The sequence below is a fragment of the Helicoverpa armigera genome, chromosome 11, assembly GCF_030705265.1.
Source record: "Helicoverpa armigera isolate CAAS_96S chromosome 11, ASM3070526v1, whole genome shotgun sequence".
NCBI lineage: Eukaryota > Metazoa > Arthropoda > Insecta > Lepidoptera > Noctuidae > Helicoverpa > Helicoverpa armigera.
Window position 1 is genome coordinate 4,731,795 of NC_087130.1, and position 18,718 is coordinate 4,750,512.

An 18,718-nucleotide genomic window follows, 5' to 3' on the forward strand; every position below is an offset into this window, starting at 1 on the left:
AATTCGTTAAATTAGCTAATGATGTTAATCCTGATACTCCTGATAGCACACAATACGGTGCACCTGAATGTACTGACGAATTCGGGTCACATGGTGAGAAGGCGAGCTCGGTACATTCTGATAAAAAGAATTAGATAAGGCTGTTGTTTAAAAATACATTAATTTACGGATGGTTATGATACTTAATATCATATTTTCTAGTGGCTGTTTTTGTCATATTTTAAACCTAAAAGAAAACCATTTTTGGCTCCAAATATGCGGAGAAGCCGTCCAGGTGACACTGAAAATATTTCCTTGAAACGATTAGGACCATCATAACAAAGATACGGGCCAAAGCTCCAGCTACCAATAAGCCCATAATGTTATCAGTTTCCCATGTGCGACTGTAGCTGATAAGTGCGCCAATGTGTCGCACAGATTTGCGAGCTAGCTTCCTTACACGTGCACCGGTATGGGAACCACCGCCTGCAGTTGCAGCGCACATGGCGAGATAACGACTGTTTTATGAAATGTTTTACTACTAGCGCTTATAGCTTTCTAAAGAAAGGTGATCGCCAAATGTGGGCAGCGTTTCCGTCAAACGGAACGCGCGGGCGGCCACCAATAAACTGGAGTAATAAATGTCTTATTGTTTCCTTATTCCTCATAATTGTAGGTGGTGGTAATTATTCGCATCTGCAATAATGCACGTGTGTAGCTAGTAGGTATATTGTACATGCCTGTCTTTGTGTCTGATCGTGGGTAAAATCTGGCTTGCATAGAATTCTGGTCCAGGTGTTCAATGAGCGAAATCCTTTGCTTCGTCCTTTTCATTGTTTAAAATTCGTTGAATTAATGTTTTGGCAATAAATTCCGAGATTTACTTATTCATATTAATTAGGTAGTTTTCAGGAAATATCATCTAATGGAGTAAATTAGTGCCGAACTACCATTTATTTCAGGACTCTTGTCATCAACCAGCTATTAAACGAAAGAGGCCAATTTATAAATCCATCCAGAAATCTTTTGAGCGGCATAAAAACTTCTTCAGGTTACTCAATCATTCAGACTTGTTATTGAACTGAAAGAGAAAAACTTATAATAGATTTGATATGTGGATCGCGTGTAAGACGAGCTGGTCAAAAATAACAGGCGTTTGACGCGAACAAATGAGTGGAGGGACAAGCTGGAGGCTGGGGCCGGTCACCTGCGCGGGAGTCGGTCAAATCGCGCGCGGTGACGGTTCGCGACGTCATCACGCTTCCACCAGCTTATTAGAGACTCAATACTAAATGACGACGCCACGCTAATCGTTTGAGCTGCTCGCTAAGCTCGCTAATTTTAATATTGACGTAATCTTCCGCAATGGTGTGACTTATGGAACTCTTTCGAAAACTTTTTTGAAGTTTTTGTAAAAATGTCCTCAATAAAAGAACACTGTATTAACATACAAGAAGTCATGACCAAGCCAATGAATGACATTAACGAAATGACTCCTAAAAATAAGACGCAGATAAATGACAATCTTTTGAAACATCATAAACGGAAAGTAAAGGTGATCTCCCTAATCAAGTGTTGTACAAAAGGCATACAAAGTGTTCCCGCGGTCCGGTCCGTATCGCACGTATTAAATTATGCAAGTAATAAAATCCTCTTCTGTGTCCGCTACAAAGCTGTCCCTCTCAAGCACGCAATTTCTCAAAACATTGTTGCGTCATTTTTCATTGCATCAATCAGCCCGCTTTATGTGGACCGCTCTTGGATACCTAGGGTTGTCAAGGAAACTTAAGAGGAACTTCATTTTACAGTTTTAAATCTTTGCACTAAGAATGCACTAGGATCTTGCTTTGCCATTGAATTATTTCAGTATCATAAACAAATAAGATAATATTGATGAATCACGCTGTTTATTACGTATAAATACAGGTAGGTAATGATAACTCGAACGAGGCACTGATGACAGAGATAAAGCCTAATACTTTAACGACCAAGTTTTATGTGTACTGCATCCTCCTTGAAATGTTAGAAAGGACAAATGAAACACTAAAGTTATTTCTGAGTGACTTGTTATGCAAACAAGGCACGCTGTACGGTTAGATAACATCTTCACGTAGACCAGTAAAACAGTATGTACGTGTTTCGTATTGTGAGTTTCAAGGAATACTATCTGGCACATCCTTGATAAATCTCGCAGGGTTGTCTCATCAACTGTTAAATAGAGTGTGAGCCAATGAATATTTTTATTGACGCGCCTGACGAGTTTACATCGGATCTTGACGTCTGCGTCGCATCTTGGCTGGGAAACACTCAATCTAATTTGATTCTTATTGCCATAAGTTAAGATTAACTTTAAAACAGAGGTGTGATAAGTTAAGTGTGCAAATAAAACTGGGACTTACAAGGGGCGAAATAGAACTCAAAGTACAAATAAATTGATAAAATTAAACGTTATTCAGCAGGAAAGTGATCAAATGTACGCAAGCCAGATCTGCGGGATGATAAGTTCCTTTCTTGTCCGTTTCTTATGCAAATATTGACACAGTGTTGCTATCATTAATCAGGCGAAATGCCGGGGGTCCGACAATGAGCACTGGATGTGCCCAGATGTGAAATGTCTCACGTGCTTACTTTGTTAGGTGATATCAATCAAGCTGGTTATAGTTCAACTTCTTGGCCTTCTGTCCATTAAAATATTATTGTTCAGAATTATATGAGGGAGCAATACTGAAACCCTTTTGAATACAGTTATCAAAAGTGAAAATGATAAAAATGACTGAAATAAAAATCATAAAAAATCATTATTTTTTACATTTTCACTTATAAATAAATGGCCAGTAAAACACCGTTCAAGCACATATTTTGCTATAATTCATGCAAGTTTTCCTGCGGTAATAAAACGTTATCAGATTTGCACCTGACGAATGGTAGGTAGTATGAAATAATAACTACATACTTAGGTACCTATAAATGTATCAGAAAAGGTTTATGAAAAGAAGCTCTGTAATGATCTACAAATTACTTGCTATAATATTGCTTTTAAAACAAATGCTACCGTAACTAAAAGCCATACTTTAGTGAAGGAATCACAATATTTACGGATTGTGTGGATATAAAAACATCGAAGAGAGCGCATGTGTGTCGCAGATTTATATTAGTTAAGTCGCTCCACTGTTCTGCCGAGTTATCTTTAGTCAAATCTCCATTCTAAGCAGAGACCAAATGTTCCAGGAGACATTTTCACAGAATTTATTCTGTCGTTTTGAATCACATCTGAGAATTTGCGTATTCTTATCGAGACGGACCAATTAATTTTGAGGAATCGCCCAATAGCTTTTTACCAGGTATCATGTGAGCACTTTAATTAATATTGAAAACCTGAACCTCATTACAACAAACCTCCGCCGTAAAAAATAATACCGTTAAATACTGGCCAGCTTTAATAACATTTGAAATTAGAATCTATTTTTGTTATGTTTTAAAGCAAAGGCAACAGCTCGTAGATACGCCATAAAATTATATGATCACGATCACCTTTACGACATTGTCTGGAAGTGCATTATGGCGCAATATAAACTTTTAGATATAACATATTGTGAACCATGTACAATAAAATTAAACAAAGGATAATACCTAAGGACAAAATATAATAGTAATCCAGTATTTACTAGAAATATTTACAGATGTTTTATTAGAAATAAATTATTAATAATATATCGATCTCGATTTAAATATCAGTATTATACTTGAGAGAGGCCCATTTTCACCAATAACATAAATTTTTAAACGACTGTTTACTATCGTTTAAACAAATCCGACGTTTATGTTGTCACTGTACTTGGGCCTTACGGTCATTCCCTACATTCTATCAAGCTTATATCTCTAGTAACCAAATCAATAGATAGATAGAATATTGGAACCAACCGTGACTGAACGATGCACAAAAGTCATCCGTGTACATACTTACGAGTATCTGTTGTACGTAAGGGCGGGCCGCCCTGCGCCCGCGTCGCCACGTGCGCGCACAGATATAGCTCAACAAGGAGCTCTGTCATCTGCACCAGCCATGTGGACCTGGACAGCACATGCCCCGCAGATGGAAACATACGCTTGTACACTGTTTATGAGATCAATACTGATTCTGTATTGACTAAAACAAAAGAGGTACGATGTGACGGCAACGTTAGAAGACAATTTTGTTTTACGAAATCCATATTTTATCAAGAACAGATATAAGCAAAATCTATAAGATGTTTTCTGTACCTATTTGAAAACTGTTTCCTGAAATGATATAACCGGTGTGGTATTTAATAGATAGAACTTAACCGCCAAATGCGTTCTTCCAGCAAATAAGAAATAGCAAAACACAATAGTTCCATGAGAATAATATCATAAGTACTTTTATAGCATCTTCCATTCTTGAAGTACAGGAGGTGTCTTATCTATCGGGATTAAGTTTGTAATCTACGAGGTCATAATACGCCCATATTGCACAAAGTAATAAAAGTGTTAGTTTATTAGGGCGTTTGCATACAACGCGACGGCAGCTGTAGTCGCGATGTCCGTCGCAGCTGCGATTTGCCGCACGGTGTGAAAAGCAACGCACCGCGATTCACATACAGACCAACTGGGCTGATGATTTTATAGGGGAACTAAGAACACCTTTACTAACAGTACCTATGCATCTGACTATTTTTTGGAGTTTTCTATGATGGTAAAAATATTAAAGGATTACTTGATCATCAAGTTGTAAGTAATTTTCAACAAAATTTTCTTGACTAAGCGAGCCATAACAGGTACATCTACTGCCTTCATCATAAATGTTGTCTGCTAACGACTTGACAAACTCGTATATAAAAAAATATTGCTAAGGCTGCGGTAGAGATGAAAGGCTTATGTCATACAATTACAATGATAGCTAATTGTAGCCAAAACTGGGATAAATTGATGACTCACATCACAAGTAAGACAATTAATGAATAGAGCCGTATACTATTTTTAGTTCACATCTTCAGCTGGCCAATTTATTATTATAGGCTCAATGATTTTCAAGTACCTATGATGTCATTCATAACAAACCAAACGATGGCCACAATGATGTGAATTTCAGCCTTTCCCAAAGACAGGATGCGAGCTGTGTAAGTATGTAGTAATAAGATGATCGAGAGACGTGAGACTTATATGAACAGAAAATCCCTCCAAAATGATTTCTCGGCAAAACATGAAAGGTTGTTGCTCAAAATTATTTCCCAAAAACGATTACAAGGTCGCTTTTTAGGAGCCAACATCTGTTCAATAGACCAACATGAGAAAACAACGTTATTACAATGTGGGTAATGTCTAAAAAGTCAACAATAGCAAACAAACTTTAAAAACCCCAAACAACTGCTTTATACAGCAGCCGAGGGATGAAAAAACTTCTCAAATAAAGCAATAGCGCCGTCAACTGCATCACAATACGGTCATATCGCATCATCTGCAATTAGGGTCACGAATAATTGACGCCAAAGGTTTAAGGGCGTTTCTTTCACCAAAACCGACATTCATAAAGCCCTCATAAGTGAATCAAGATATCGTACCCCGATACACCTGGCTTTCACCCCGGGACTATTACTATTATCGCGTTCAAAGGTGCTCGAAATATTTCAATAATACTTTCCACGGCTCATTGGTTTCGTGAATGGGGCCCATAGTCTTGTAAATATAACGACAAGTATTGCGATTTTTTTTAATTGTTTCCGCAAAATATGTTTAAGTATTGATAGCAATCTTTGCTTGTTTTGTTAGAACCTCTATCCGTGATCTGGGATAAGATCTCATGACTGAAATAATATTAATACCGAAATAAGGGATGAAGAGAAAATAAGAACAAAGATCACGACACTACATTACATGATACTAACTACCTAGAAACTAAAATAGTCCCACAGTACAATAACAAACTAACTTATCATGATATTCGCTAACATTAATCTTCCAGTCGCTTTGCTTTCGTTCCAGCATCGTGCCTCCATCGAAATCTCTTTACGTATCATAATCCAATGTCCATTCATCAGCTACAAGGAATGAGCAAAACGAATCCGGCTAATGGTCCTATAGTTCCTTTATCAGAGTTAAGTACCTTCACAATAGAGGCGGCTCCCACGCCATGTCAAAACACCCCATACGAACATTGCAACCCCACCATTATATTAAGACCTCTCGCTGTTCTAGCTTCGCAGAGTCCCTTATACGTAATTGAAGGTCTTGATAAATTGGTTCTTTTTCGCGGGGTGACGTCAGATCACGCGCAGGGTGATCCAATCCGTTTGATCCCCAGCGTTCATTATAACTGCGATTGTGGGAAAATCGACACAGTTTTTGTTATAAATCTGTGGGAGTTTCGTTTTGACATCGCTATGTGGGTTCTTTGTTTAACGGTTCTCGACAGTTGCGATTTCGCAGTGGGAAACAATTGAGTTTCTAGTCTAGGCATGTACTCAGTCACACACAACACATAAAGAATGTCAACATTCTGTGAAAAATATAATCATTAACGTATACCAACCTATCGCTGTTGATTTAAAAGTAAAACACAATTAAGAATAAATAATTCGATCCATGCAGCAAGGAAAAGATGCACATACGTGCAATAATATAAATATATGATATGTATAAAGCTCGTTCAGAGTCAAATCAAACCATTTATGGTAAAACTTAACTATCATCAGTAACTCACGCTATCACTTTTCTAATATTGTCTTTTAATCAGTGGAAATGTTACAAAAAACCTTATGTAAATCACCCCGAGCGGCGGGCGGTAATGTAAAACTGTCACGTGACCGCCACGCGTCACCCCCTCCCCTTCACCGACCCCCCACCCCCGCGCCTTCATTACTACGATTGCTAGGTATTTGTTCACTATGCACGCACGTGGTCGGACGTCTGCATTATTAAATGCCTTTTACGCTTATTGCGAATTAAAACCCCCCAACTATGTAGGAGCCATGTTATTAATCTCTAGACAGGGTTGTTAAGGGAGACGGCTGTATCAAATTGACATAACCATCGATTAACAAAAAGAGCAGTTTAAAACCTATACCAAAATCATACTGGGGTTGTTGTGAAGATGGGACTTTGAATGCACATCTCTGTTAGAGCGAAAAGTAATGCTCACCTATCGGCAACAAAAACACCTGTATATCCTTACAGGGATAAGATGCGTGCTCTCAGGCATTAAATAGGAACGGTTCATAATTCCCAGCCCATTACCAATATTAAGTAGTTATATTTTACTCATGTAAGGTTGTATGGTCGTGACCCCTCGGTGCGTCGGTGAGGTCTCACGGGCCGGTTCACATAGGAACACCTCCAATCTCACGGCCTGCGCACGCGCATGCTTCGAACTAAGTTATGCCGCGATTTACTTTGGGAACACCATCAGTCTCACGATGATGCATTCCTGTGTAATCCTCGTTTAATAGTTTTGTGGTATTTTCTTAAAAATCTTAGATTAACACCTCGTACTCTTTCTACGCCAAAATATTCATAACCCCTATAAAAAAACTACTTTTGTTGCCTTCTGAATATGTGGGCAAGATAATAGTTTTATCAGATTATTGAACTCTAGTCTAATGCCTTGTAATCCTGCAAGTAAGAATAAACAAAGATAATTAAACGCGTAATCAGCGGTGCAATATCTGGCCGTGGCGAGTCTCGCACCCCGTGGAGTTGCGCGTGCGTCTTCGAGCGCTCGGCTTCGCTCGTAATTATCCCGACCTGTGACCCGAGCCACCCGCCCAACCTTCCCACGCCGAGCTGTTCACACGAGAATCACTGCTTCCCATCGGAACTCTGAATTTTCCAAGCTTATTCGGAATTTTGTGGTTTCGACCGCCGATAATGGGTGAGTCAGACTGTGAAGCGCTCATTACATTCAATATTTTGGGGCCAGCACGAAAACATAGCAGGAATAATATGAAACATTTTATGTGTTACGATTATGAAGAATGTTTGACAAAAGTTTACAAAATATTAGTTGTTACAAGTACCTATATGGGCCATACAATATAGAACGAACAATGCCGATTCCAATCCTGGAATGCTACCATACAGACTATTACAGACAATCGTGTAGAATATAAAGAATAAGTACATAAGTTGACTAGTAAGTTAGTTCTTAAACAATGCATAGTAAAGTAGGTACACGATAACTTCAGCCTTACCTACACCACGTAGGTAATACATAACAGGCGCCAATACATAATATACAACATTCAACCATTAATCTACGTCGCGTCGATCAAAGTAATATTCTAAGTGCGTGCAACGCATTCGACCTAAAACTAAAGTATACATGCGCAGTGCACGCGTCGCCACGTGCCGGAAAAGCGCGTAATGAGCCCGCACCTGCACTGTCCGAATTAAGGGATTTCTCGCGCCCTCCCGTGGGAGCGGAGGGTATTGCACGAATCGAACTGTTTGTTCTGTCAATAAGCACACACTGTGGAACAATAACGGCTAGCCAATATTGCACGGGGGCTGATTATGGCCTCTGGCGAGGATATGGGGTTTCTCTTAATGATAATAGATACAAGTAAATTCGATTCCTGCAGTATAATAGCTAAGTTTACGATTTTACGATGTCTGTTATGTAAAATATGCTAATACCAGTATTTACATAACATAATCAAAATGCGAGTTTATAGTTTCACGAGCAACATTCAATTTTCCAATGCTCCAAACAATTAACAAAAGTAGAGGGGACTTATATAGTGCTTAAAACAATTGTTTAGAACAGCACTTAACCGCATGCACACAAAGAGTGTACTAATATCAGTAATGTCGTAACAAATAACACTGATCAATCGGGGTGTATCGCGTGATGGGAGCGGCACGCGCGCGGCACTCCCACGACACGCGCGAGGGTAAACGCTCCACCCCGACCTAATGCGCGGACCTTAATGGAAATACATACAATATGAACAATGATGTCAAATAAAAGGAATGCTGAACCGGCGTTTATTGAGAAGCATAGAGATTACGATATCTCCTATTACTGATTCCATTATTTATCCATCAATTATTTGTAGCTGCTTCGTCCAAGGTTGCAATTATAAGAAAATACACGTCAACTGAATAGCTACTAAGAACTCAATGCAGAATCGACTTTTAATCGAGTAAGTAACAGGTCCGCTGCTGTTTATGACTATAAACAATTGACTACCGCTGTTACCTGAAGTTATTAATGCCACTTACGGCCTTCATGATTATGACAACCTTCTAAAAAGATCCTAAAAGCTTGTCAGCAGGAAATGATTCGATTTTACCATAAATCCCAGTGTCCAGATTATAAAACAACTTAGTTACTTCCATGGGAACACTTGCAGGGGGTCACCAGTGTCTACATCACCTGAATAGTCTGTTTGTTTGTCAATTCATAGGTAAACCTAAACAACACAAATAGCTATTGTGTCGCCTCTATTGTAGCTTTTCAAAAACATGAAACTACAGAAATGTCATTAAAGAACGATGCATTTCCGTTATTACTAATTTCACACCTCAATATTTAAGAGAAGTTCATGAGAATGCACGACACCTGCACACAAAGCCTGTTGACGAATGTTTTTTGTTTCGGACACTTAATATTTACGTAGACATAAAAACACTTTACGCATTGTCATCGTTTGGGAGTCGAGGTGTTTATGGCCGTGTACTCTTGTACCATTTTTTCAACGTCTCGACGTTTTTGGATTCCTCATCCATGGCGGTTATGTCGAAACCATCGACTAGGTTAGTTAAGGTAGGTACCTATTGCTATTTTCAGAAGGCTATTCAAAATATGGATGACGCTGTGATAGGTACTACCTTCCTATAATAATGCAATCTTGCAAACTCTGAATCAAAAAAGCAAATAAAATACGACAACTAGTAAACATATAGGTACCTATGTAATGGACTTATTAAGTCCATTAGATTAAATTAAAGTTATATAATCATCTTCATTTAAAAATTATGAAGCTACAGAACCCACATCCATCTCATCCGCCTCGCACTTGAGTAGCCTTTTCTCAAAACTTTTTTCTCTAATCCCCCAAAAGATACCTGTACTTCTAAAACAATATTCTTTCAATTGCCCAGCAAGGTGCCTCGTTGGCAACACGCAAATTGACCATCGCCCACTGGACAATGGCTCGAAACGTGAGGAAACAATACAAAATAAATTTCTACACCTTCGTCGCGACAGCTAATTTCACAGGTAGCCGTGACGACACGTCTTGCTATTGATAATCTTTACATAATTCGAGTTTTTTATAGATATACATGTATTTACTTATCTCGGTGAGAAACCAGTGGTCAGTTTAGTTGCTTTATTTGTTGTCAATTTTTGGGGTTAATAATACGGGCTAGACCGAAAAAAAATAACTAGGTAGACTAGTGAAAACTGTAGACATTTGGGACGGGTAACCTATCAGAATAAAACAAAAGTCTACTTCCAGTAGTTTATAATCCAATATAAAAAAAATATTACGTTATAACTACTATTTAACATTATAAAAGTATCCGTAACAAACGAATCACGTTTCAACGGACATCAAAAACTCCACAACAATGCGTTTACTGTTCGTCACGTAACCGTGTACGTTCCAATTTATCGAATCACATTATAACGTTAAATGGCGATCCAAATAACTCAGAATGAAGCAATTCACTACCTGAGTTCTTTACTCCCGCCTCCAAGGTGACTCGAGACTTTTTGCTGCTTTGTTTTTTATGACCAGTATTATTGCGATTTGGACCTCCGTGTGGTCGAAACGATAAAGTGGTTATAGTAACATAAATACCTAAGCCATTAATAGCACCGTAAGTTAATTAATTTGTAGTAAAACATAAATCTTGGACCAATATAATGGACGTTAACGTCGCTTGTGACAAACTTTTGAGTCATCAATTTCAGTAAAAAATTCTGGATGTCGTTGTGAAATGTGGACGTTAATAAATTGGGGCGCACTTTATTTGAAAAAGTGTGAAGCTATTTACCTGACACATTAATCTGTAATTGGGAAAGTAACATAATAAATCGGTTTATTGTATATGAACTTAATATATCACGTACACATTATTACACCACTATATCTATCTCTTTTGTCTAAGCCAGAAATTCTCTAACACTTATTAAATACCATGTTATAAACTTTATTACCTTCCAATTAAAATGTGCTTTATGTAGTTATTGCCCACAACACGAATAAAATGCTTTATTATACCTTAAAATTGCATTTCAGATTAGTGAAACTCACTTAATAATTAATTAATCGACCAAAGGCGTTTGTTAAAGTAGTTCGTATTTTAAAATGATTAATTACATTATATTTAGTACCTTGTCAAGCAGGATCTGAATCATTTGATAATAAAAATGTTCAACATTCTTTCTTTTACGTTTTGTCCACATTTACATAATTTTGCTGTTTATTTTTAGGACATTCCTCTTGTCAACGTGATTAAAACAAAAAAAGAAATACAATTTGCAGTTACTTATTTTTTCATGACCCTACATAACACCTCGATTCCCAAGAATGAAATTAAAGAACAATTATTCATAAAGGACTTATTTATTAAAAACGATTTATGTTTATACAATACAAATTGAAAGGCGGGGTAAGGCTCAAAAGGTGTTTTTTTCTGCGCAGACGCAGCCTCCGGTACCTGTCGCCGTGGGAGCGCGACAAGTGGATGCCTTCACGTTCTCCCATTGTTCGTCACCCCTGCAGCCTACTCACCCCCCTCCCTCTCCTCACCGTCTCAACCATAAGTTCCCCCTCGTCCTGAAGGCTAGGCTTCATATTTGATTACCTATATCTACATGTACTTACCTATATACCAAGGAAGGTAGTTCAGGTAACAGTAATAATGTTACTTGGAGGTTACATTTTTTGTAAAAAATTTCGGTTGCAAACGTATCCACCAATGTCTTCCTTTACCTTATGTAGGTACCTATGTTTTGTAGATATGTAGGCTCATGCAAGGAAGTCACTCATTAGATATCTACTGCGCCAATACTTTTACCTGCACATATCCGATAAAGTAAATTGACATCCCGTGATATTTCATTTATTTAAATTGAAATATTTGCAATTATTTATTGTTTACATTTGTAAATAAATCTATAAAGTTGGGGTAGGCCGCATAAGATTTTAATGTACCGAGCCTAACTCAAATAAACAAACGATAATAATTAAGAAGCCAGAAATAAACAAGATTACAGACAGGACAAAGTGCATGTCACGAGCGCAACGGCCTTAGTCAGGGCCGCCCAGCGCGGCAGACGCGGCGCCCACCGCCCGCCATGGGAAAAATCAGGCTTTGCCGCCCCCGCCCCGCGCGCCCATTGGACCGCCCGGCGCCGCCCCGCGCCCCACCAGCGCCCATAAATACTACGCCGACTCGCGCATCTCCTCATTCCTCGCTCGCAACTCGCGCCCGACGTACGTACGCGCTCGTGTCAGTTCCAACCCAGTGTTCGTGTTCAGTGACAGTCACAATGAAAGCGATAACAGCAGTGTGCGCGACCGGCGCCTCCGTGCCCGCCATCGCCAGCGGCCGCGTGCAGCGGCACCGCGACGGTGAAAACGCAGAGATACAGATGTATCTGTCCAAGCTGCAGGACTTGGTGCCCTTCATGCCCAAGAACAGGAAGATTTCCAAGTTGGAGGTGATCCAGCACGTGATCGACTACATCTGCGACTTGCAGTCAGCTTTGGAGAACCACCCCGCCATGGATCAGTTCGACGCGGAGGGTGCTCTGGCCAGCCCGGCCTGCGCGGCCCCGACACCCCGCCGGCGCCCGCTCGGGCCCCGTGCCGCGCCCAACACCATCCTCCGCAAAACTGACCTCAGCCAAGAACACAGAAACCAAACCGTAAGTTTCTAATTCTATGTACTCTCCTTAACTCTACACAATCTATCTAACAAATTAAATGTAGTAAATAGAAGATGATATCCCATGTAATCCTCAAATACAAATAACCATGTCGTAGCAATTAATTAAAACAGTCTAAAAATAAAATGTTAATCTGCTTCAAAGCAAATTGCAATCTTAAAACAAATGACTAACGCTTTAACTTAATAGTTATTTCCAAAGTAGAAAGTTAACTCGCAATAACAAACATCACGTGCGGCAGCTATTAGCGGCTTTCAGTAGAGATAATGTAGCTGTGCACTAGTTAGTACAAGAGATACCTACTATTGCATAAAAAGTAAATGAAATCGGCCGTGTCGGTGTTTTTGCGGCGCGCGCGCACCTGCGTGTTTCGCAAGCGCGGGAAGGTAAAAGCGGAGATGCAAAGTTTCTCAACACGACACGCATCACCATCACAATTATTATTGCAAGCATTCATATAAATTGTCACCGCCATTTCAAACTGCATAACATGCCAATACGTTGATTGTTAAATCAACCATAAACCTCTCATCGCACAAACAATCGACTGTCGCGTCAGAATGTTTATTGCAGTCCTAATTATCTACATACTTATTTCCTTTATTAACTCCGTCAAATAAATAAACAACGGCCCTTACTCTATGATCTACGCCGCGTTTCATTATGAAATAGATAGATTCGGTAAATAAGCAGTCTGAGAGTAAACCGCTGTTCACGCATGCGTGACTGCTGTTTTGAATTTCAGCCTTGAAGCGCGGCCACCTGCGCCGGCGCCGCGTAAACGACCGTGTACTGACACACAATCTGAATATTCAACACATATTTATCTTGGTCGCTTAACATTCCGCCTGACACCTGTGTGTGATTGCCGTTTCGTCATTCCCATTTACCATGACAGAATTGTGGTCACGCAATTAGACAATTGTCGAGGTGTGGACGGGTAACAGTGGTGCAGGGCGCATCGAGCGTGATGTCTGGTCGCGGCATGCAGCAGGTGCATCTCGCAGGATTTATTCGTGCGCTGTGCGATTACGAGCCCCAGGCGCAATGCGCGCTCGTTAATACTTGGTCGCGCCACGTAAATTTTAATCACTGCCAGTTGTTGGAACCGAGGGAAATGTTCAAAACAAGCGTGATTTAAGAGACGCAACGTGCCTGCTGTATTTACAGCGACGCAAGTGCCACGTAGACGACAACTGCACCACAGCATTTAATTATACATAGTTCCACCACGGCTATATACCTACCCAGTCGTGATAGACGACATTTCATTTATAACAAAAGGCCAAATTGTCTAATATAGGTACGACTCCATCTACAAAGAGTTGTAAAACTTCGCAGCAACAGCTTTGAAAGATAAATTTCTCTCTTTATGTAAAATTATCGACGCATTAAGAGGTGGTGGAGCCGAGAATTCATTAAGTCCGTTAAAATAAACAATATGCTATGAAAAAGTAAAATAAACTTTGTTCTTGGACAACTAATCAGCAAAACCGACACAACAAACAACATCAATTAATTAATGACAGGCGCCGGCAGTATCGCGATATAGACAGATATTTACTAATATACCGCCTACTAAAATATCGGAATGCCGCCTAATCGGGCCGCATTCTTGAATACAAAGTAGAATATTCATGTTCACAAGGACATTTATCTTAAACAGCCAAATCTTCTTTTCGTTAATCACGAGGCAGTGGTTCACAAGCTCTAGAAAGAATGAGTGGGCTGGGAGCGATCGTGCTGGTATTTGGATCTGCATCGTGGTCGTCGTGAGGCGGCATTTCACGACGGTATCTCGTGGGCCATCGGCGGCGCCGTGTGCCACAAACCTCCGGTCACGAGCATACGCCACGCCGGCCGTAATTGTAGCCTGCAGCTGCCGCCCGCCGGCATTCGAAAGGCCGTGAGATCAATCCACTCTGCTCTTTAGATACTGCTCTCTAAAATCATTATCAGTGTCCGATTCGGTGTTATGTCTACCAAGTTACCCCAATTGCACTTTTGTTCTTGTTTGACTTTGCACTTCAACCATAATAAGCTGCTAAGTACCGTAATGACGATTGTTAGGCGTGTAATCCGTTGCGGTAGCTCCCCCGCTTTATTTCACATAAAGGGTGCGACCCTTTTCATAATCATATCTGATACATCATAAAGGAACACGTTATCAATGAGTCGTCTCTTCATTCCTTGTTTACCAGACATGTTTCTTATAGTCACAACCGAACTTTAGTTTGTCAATATCATTTAATCATCCAATTACTGGCCCGCATGTTGCCTTTAGTTACCAATTTAAGGACCCCTACTGTTGATCGCCGCGTACCAAGCATCGAACAGTAATATTTATCTTGTGCCTTAAGCCAATTTAAATCAAGCCCATATATTGAATGAACAAGTGTTCTCGCTCGTGGTACAAGCTAGCACTGACGTGTGGATGCAGGCTGACTCGCCTACGCGCTCGGGGCCCGGCGTCCATCCGACAGGCGACACTAACGAGCCGCCAGGTGTCCGCGCCCACGCACCCCGCTCCTCTGAATATCTTTGTCTCCGCGCACCTCGTGCATAAATCGCGAACGTGAAAGTTTTACGAGCACCTTTACGCTTCTCCGAACTAATAAACCGCAAGGCGTCGGCGAGTAGACAATGCAACTTCACCGCGAAATGTCTCGCCAGCGCCTGCACACGTGCAGCGATTTCGCCGATCGCTTGGATTCCATCGACGACGGATCGATCGAGGGCATTGTGCGGGTAACGGTCGCTCGCAGCTGCGTGTGAACACACGTGACGGCGCCGGTGGCCGGATAGCTAAATAAATGCGACGAACACTGAACATACCTATTCATTATCCGGCCGACAATGCTCGTCTCATAAAGGGATTTCACGTGTGCGCACTCGCAAAGTCCCGATCCGTTTGGGACATGTGTGCTCTCCCTTCGGTATGTGTCCGTAAATAGGGTGTGGCCACGTGCGGCCGTTCAGCTGTGTCGCGGATGTGCACGGACGGGAAGCCGTAATCTAACACTCGCTGATACTCGGAAAGTCACACTGAAACTGCCACCGCACTCCAGCTGCTGAAAAAAGTAATCTAACCATGCCTTCCGCGATCCTTTATCGAAACCCCTATCCCCGGCTCACACACGCTTTCACGTTTACATTAGAACAACCAAATAACAGCAGGGCTATTGTCAGGGTACTAATGAATTAAAACAGTGTTGAAACGATCGCATATGCGGTGACAGATGGCCGGACGCGGGCGGGCGCGGGATGCGCATGTGCCACACGATACTATTTGTCGCAATCACTAATAACACTAAAACGATGAGGGAGACTTTATTGGACGTAATAAATAAAAATAGCTCCTATCGCTTACCATACATATAATAACCCTACTAAACAAGCTTCAGTTTTAATATTATAATTATTGTGCTACGATCATGTCAGATGTTAGGTGTACATGTGCGCGCGCATCTGTGCAATGATTGGTAGCTGCACCCTCGTCAGTGATTACATGGGCTATCCTTCTGTTCTTATATCATGTCAACTCCTAAACGCCACTTGATGCATTGATAAACTTTACTTATGTGTCTTTTCTTTTTGTTACAGACGCCAGAAAAGCAGAATCAGCTTGACAGGCCTTCATGCTAAGTGGTGGTTAGATTAAGAGAGACACTATAATTTATGGTAATGTTTATATACCTCGAGTGGCGACGTGGGTCGCCGCGGGTGGCAGCGCCGGGCCCCCGGGCCGGTGCGGGGCCCCGCCGACAGTTCCAGTGAACATCATCATGGACGATGATATCCTATGCACGATCTCGTTACGATCAGTAAACTACTTTAATGTAATTGTTTTGTGGCATTACACGCAGAAGACTTGAGCATTGCAATGCAATCGGCCGCGGCACGGGCGCCGCGGCTAGTTTTGTTATGATGTTTTGTGTAAAAAGCTTTACTAGGTAGTTAGTAGTGTAATGAATGTAAATTTTCCATGTTTGTAAATAAGTATGTTGAGTGGTTTTGTGGTACACCCAAGGGACATCCTGTCTGACAACAGATGATATATTTTGTAATAAATAGATTTCTTATTATTACTGTTCAGAACACTTCACGTACAAAATGCTGTAGTCTTTCAATTTTGTAAAAATCCTTTTTTTAGAACATGTCAATCCTATCTTTTAGTTATAAAACTAATGCTTCCATTTATATCAAAGAAGTGGGCCGATTGAAAGTCGACCCACGTATATAATTATATTATTCTAAGTTATTTCATGAGTGTGATTTTGCATGGCGATTTTGTTTCTAATAAAATATTATTTTGTGAGTGCTTCACGCAAATTTTCTATTATTAACTTATGATTTGTGTTTAGCACATAACTATATGTAAATAATGTATGTAATAAAAACTAAATGAATATAAAATTTAATTGAAAATTATCGATTTGATACATTTTATGATTTTATTTCGATTATAAGGTGAAGATGCTTTAATTATCTTTATATACATAATGATTACTTATGGTGTATTATAATTTTAAATAGACTGTTATAGTTTTAGTTGAGGTGCGTTAATAATGATCAAATATGCGTTGTTAGTAGATATGTGGCACGCTGTGCCGCCCTCAGCCACAGTACTCAGCGGCCCCGGCAGCTATCCGTAACAACTCTGTGTCACAAACCGTATCTGTCTTGATTGCATTTCACGATGTTAATCACCCACATTTTCCTTTATTATTTAGTTTTATAAATTGTGCACTGATTTTCTATTAAGTACCAGTACAATGAAAAGAAAAATAAAAAAATATTAAGGCTATTTGAAATCTTTTATTTGACCACAGTCCTGTATACACTACACATGTATTATCATCAGTAATTGCAGACACTAGGTACTTACATCTACATACATACAAATCGACGTTCCTACAAAATATGATCTAATAAATCGGAATTCAGCTCGTACGCATTTCGTAGACTGCTACGAACCACTTAAAATGATGACTATCATTTTAGTTAATACAAAACAAACCATGCAGGTGTATCAATAATATTCATTAATACAGTACAATGCAATGTCCATAGTTATTTGGATTATACCACATGGCTACGAGCTTTCTCCCTAATTCTCGTAGCAGACTACGGGATGCTACGCACTGGATATTGACAGATTATAGAAAAATATCGAGTATTTATTTATTAGACTGTTGATCTTTTACGAAAGATATGTAGTACACCTATTTATAGGTACTAAAGGTGCTACAGAAACGAAACTACTATCTCTACTTTATACGAACCTGGTGCCTTGGATTACTCAAATCTCGAGAAAAATATTCAAGAGAGAGAATACTGACGTTGCATAAAACGTACTCACATAAAAGTAGTATATATTTTTCTTAAAAACGTAGTATGAAAATTATATGATTTTAATACTCTATCGTTTACTTACACTTTTAAAAAAATCATTCTACCTCGGATCCGGCGAGATCACGCGATTGCATCACAGCCAATTATCGCAACTACAATATTTGGTCAGCTGCGTACATAATGTACTACGAACTTCAACAACATAAATCACGTATTCGAGAATAGGCTTTAACAGCACAGTATAGAGCTCACAACCGCTTATCCACAAATCTACGTTATTAACAAAGCAATTTGTACCATGATGCGATAGCAGTAAGTTGAATACGGTACACTGAAAACACAATTCATAATTGGTTTCGTGAGCGTTTGTTCGCAAACATTAGCTGGATGCCGTCATTCGAACAATGCGAGTAATTACTAACATGAGGTAAACAAGCAAAATTATGCGACAAACAAAAATGATTTTCG

General features: G+C 39.9%; 1 protein-coding gene across 1 annotated transcript; it reads left to right on the forward strand.

Annotated features, from left to right (window-relative positions):
• Positions 1-12,386: 12,386 nt before the first annotated feature.
• Positions 12,387-17,702, forward strand: LOC110370093 (protein extra-macrochaetae). The gene is made up of 2 exons (XM_021325824.3): positions 12,387-12,874; positions 16,499-17,702. The coding sequence occupies exons 1-2, from the start codon at positions 12,497-12,499 to the stop codon at positions 16,538-16,540; spliced, it is 420 nt and encodes a 139-aa protein (XP_021181499.1). The 5' UTR covers positions 12,387-12,496; the 3' UTR covers positions 16,541-17,702.
• The last annotated feature ends 1,016 nt before the right edge of the window (positions 17,703-18,718 follow it).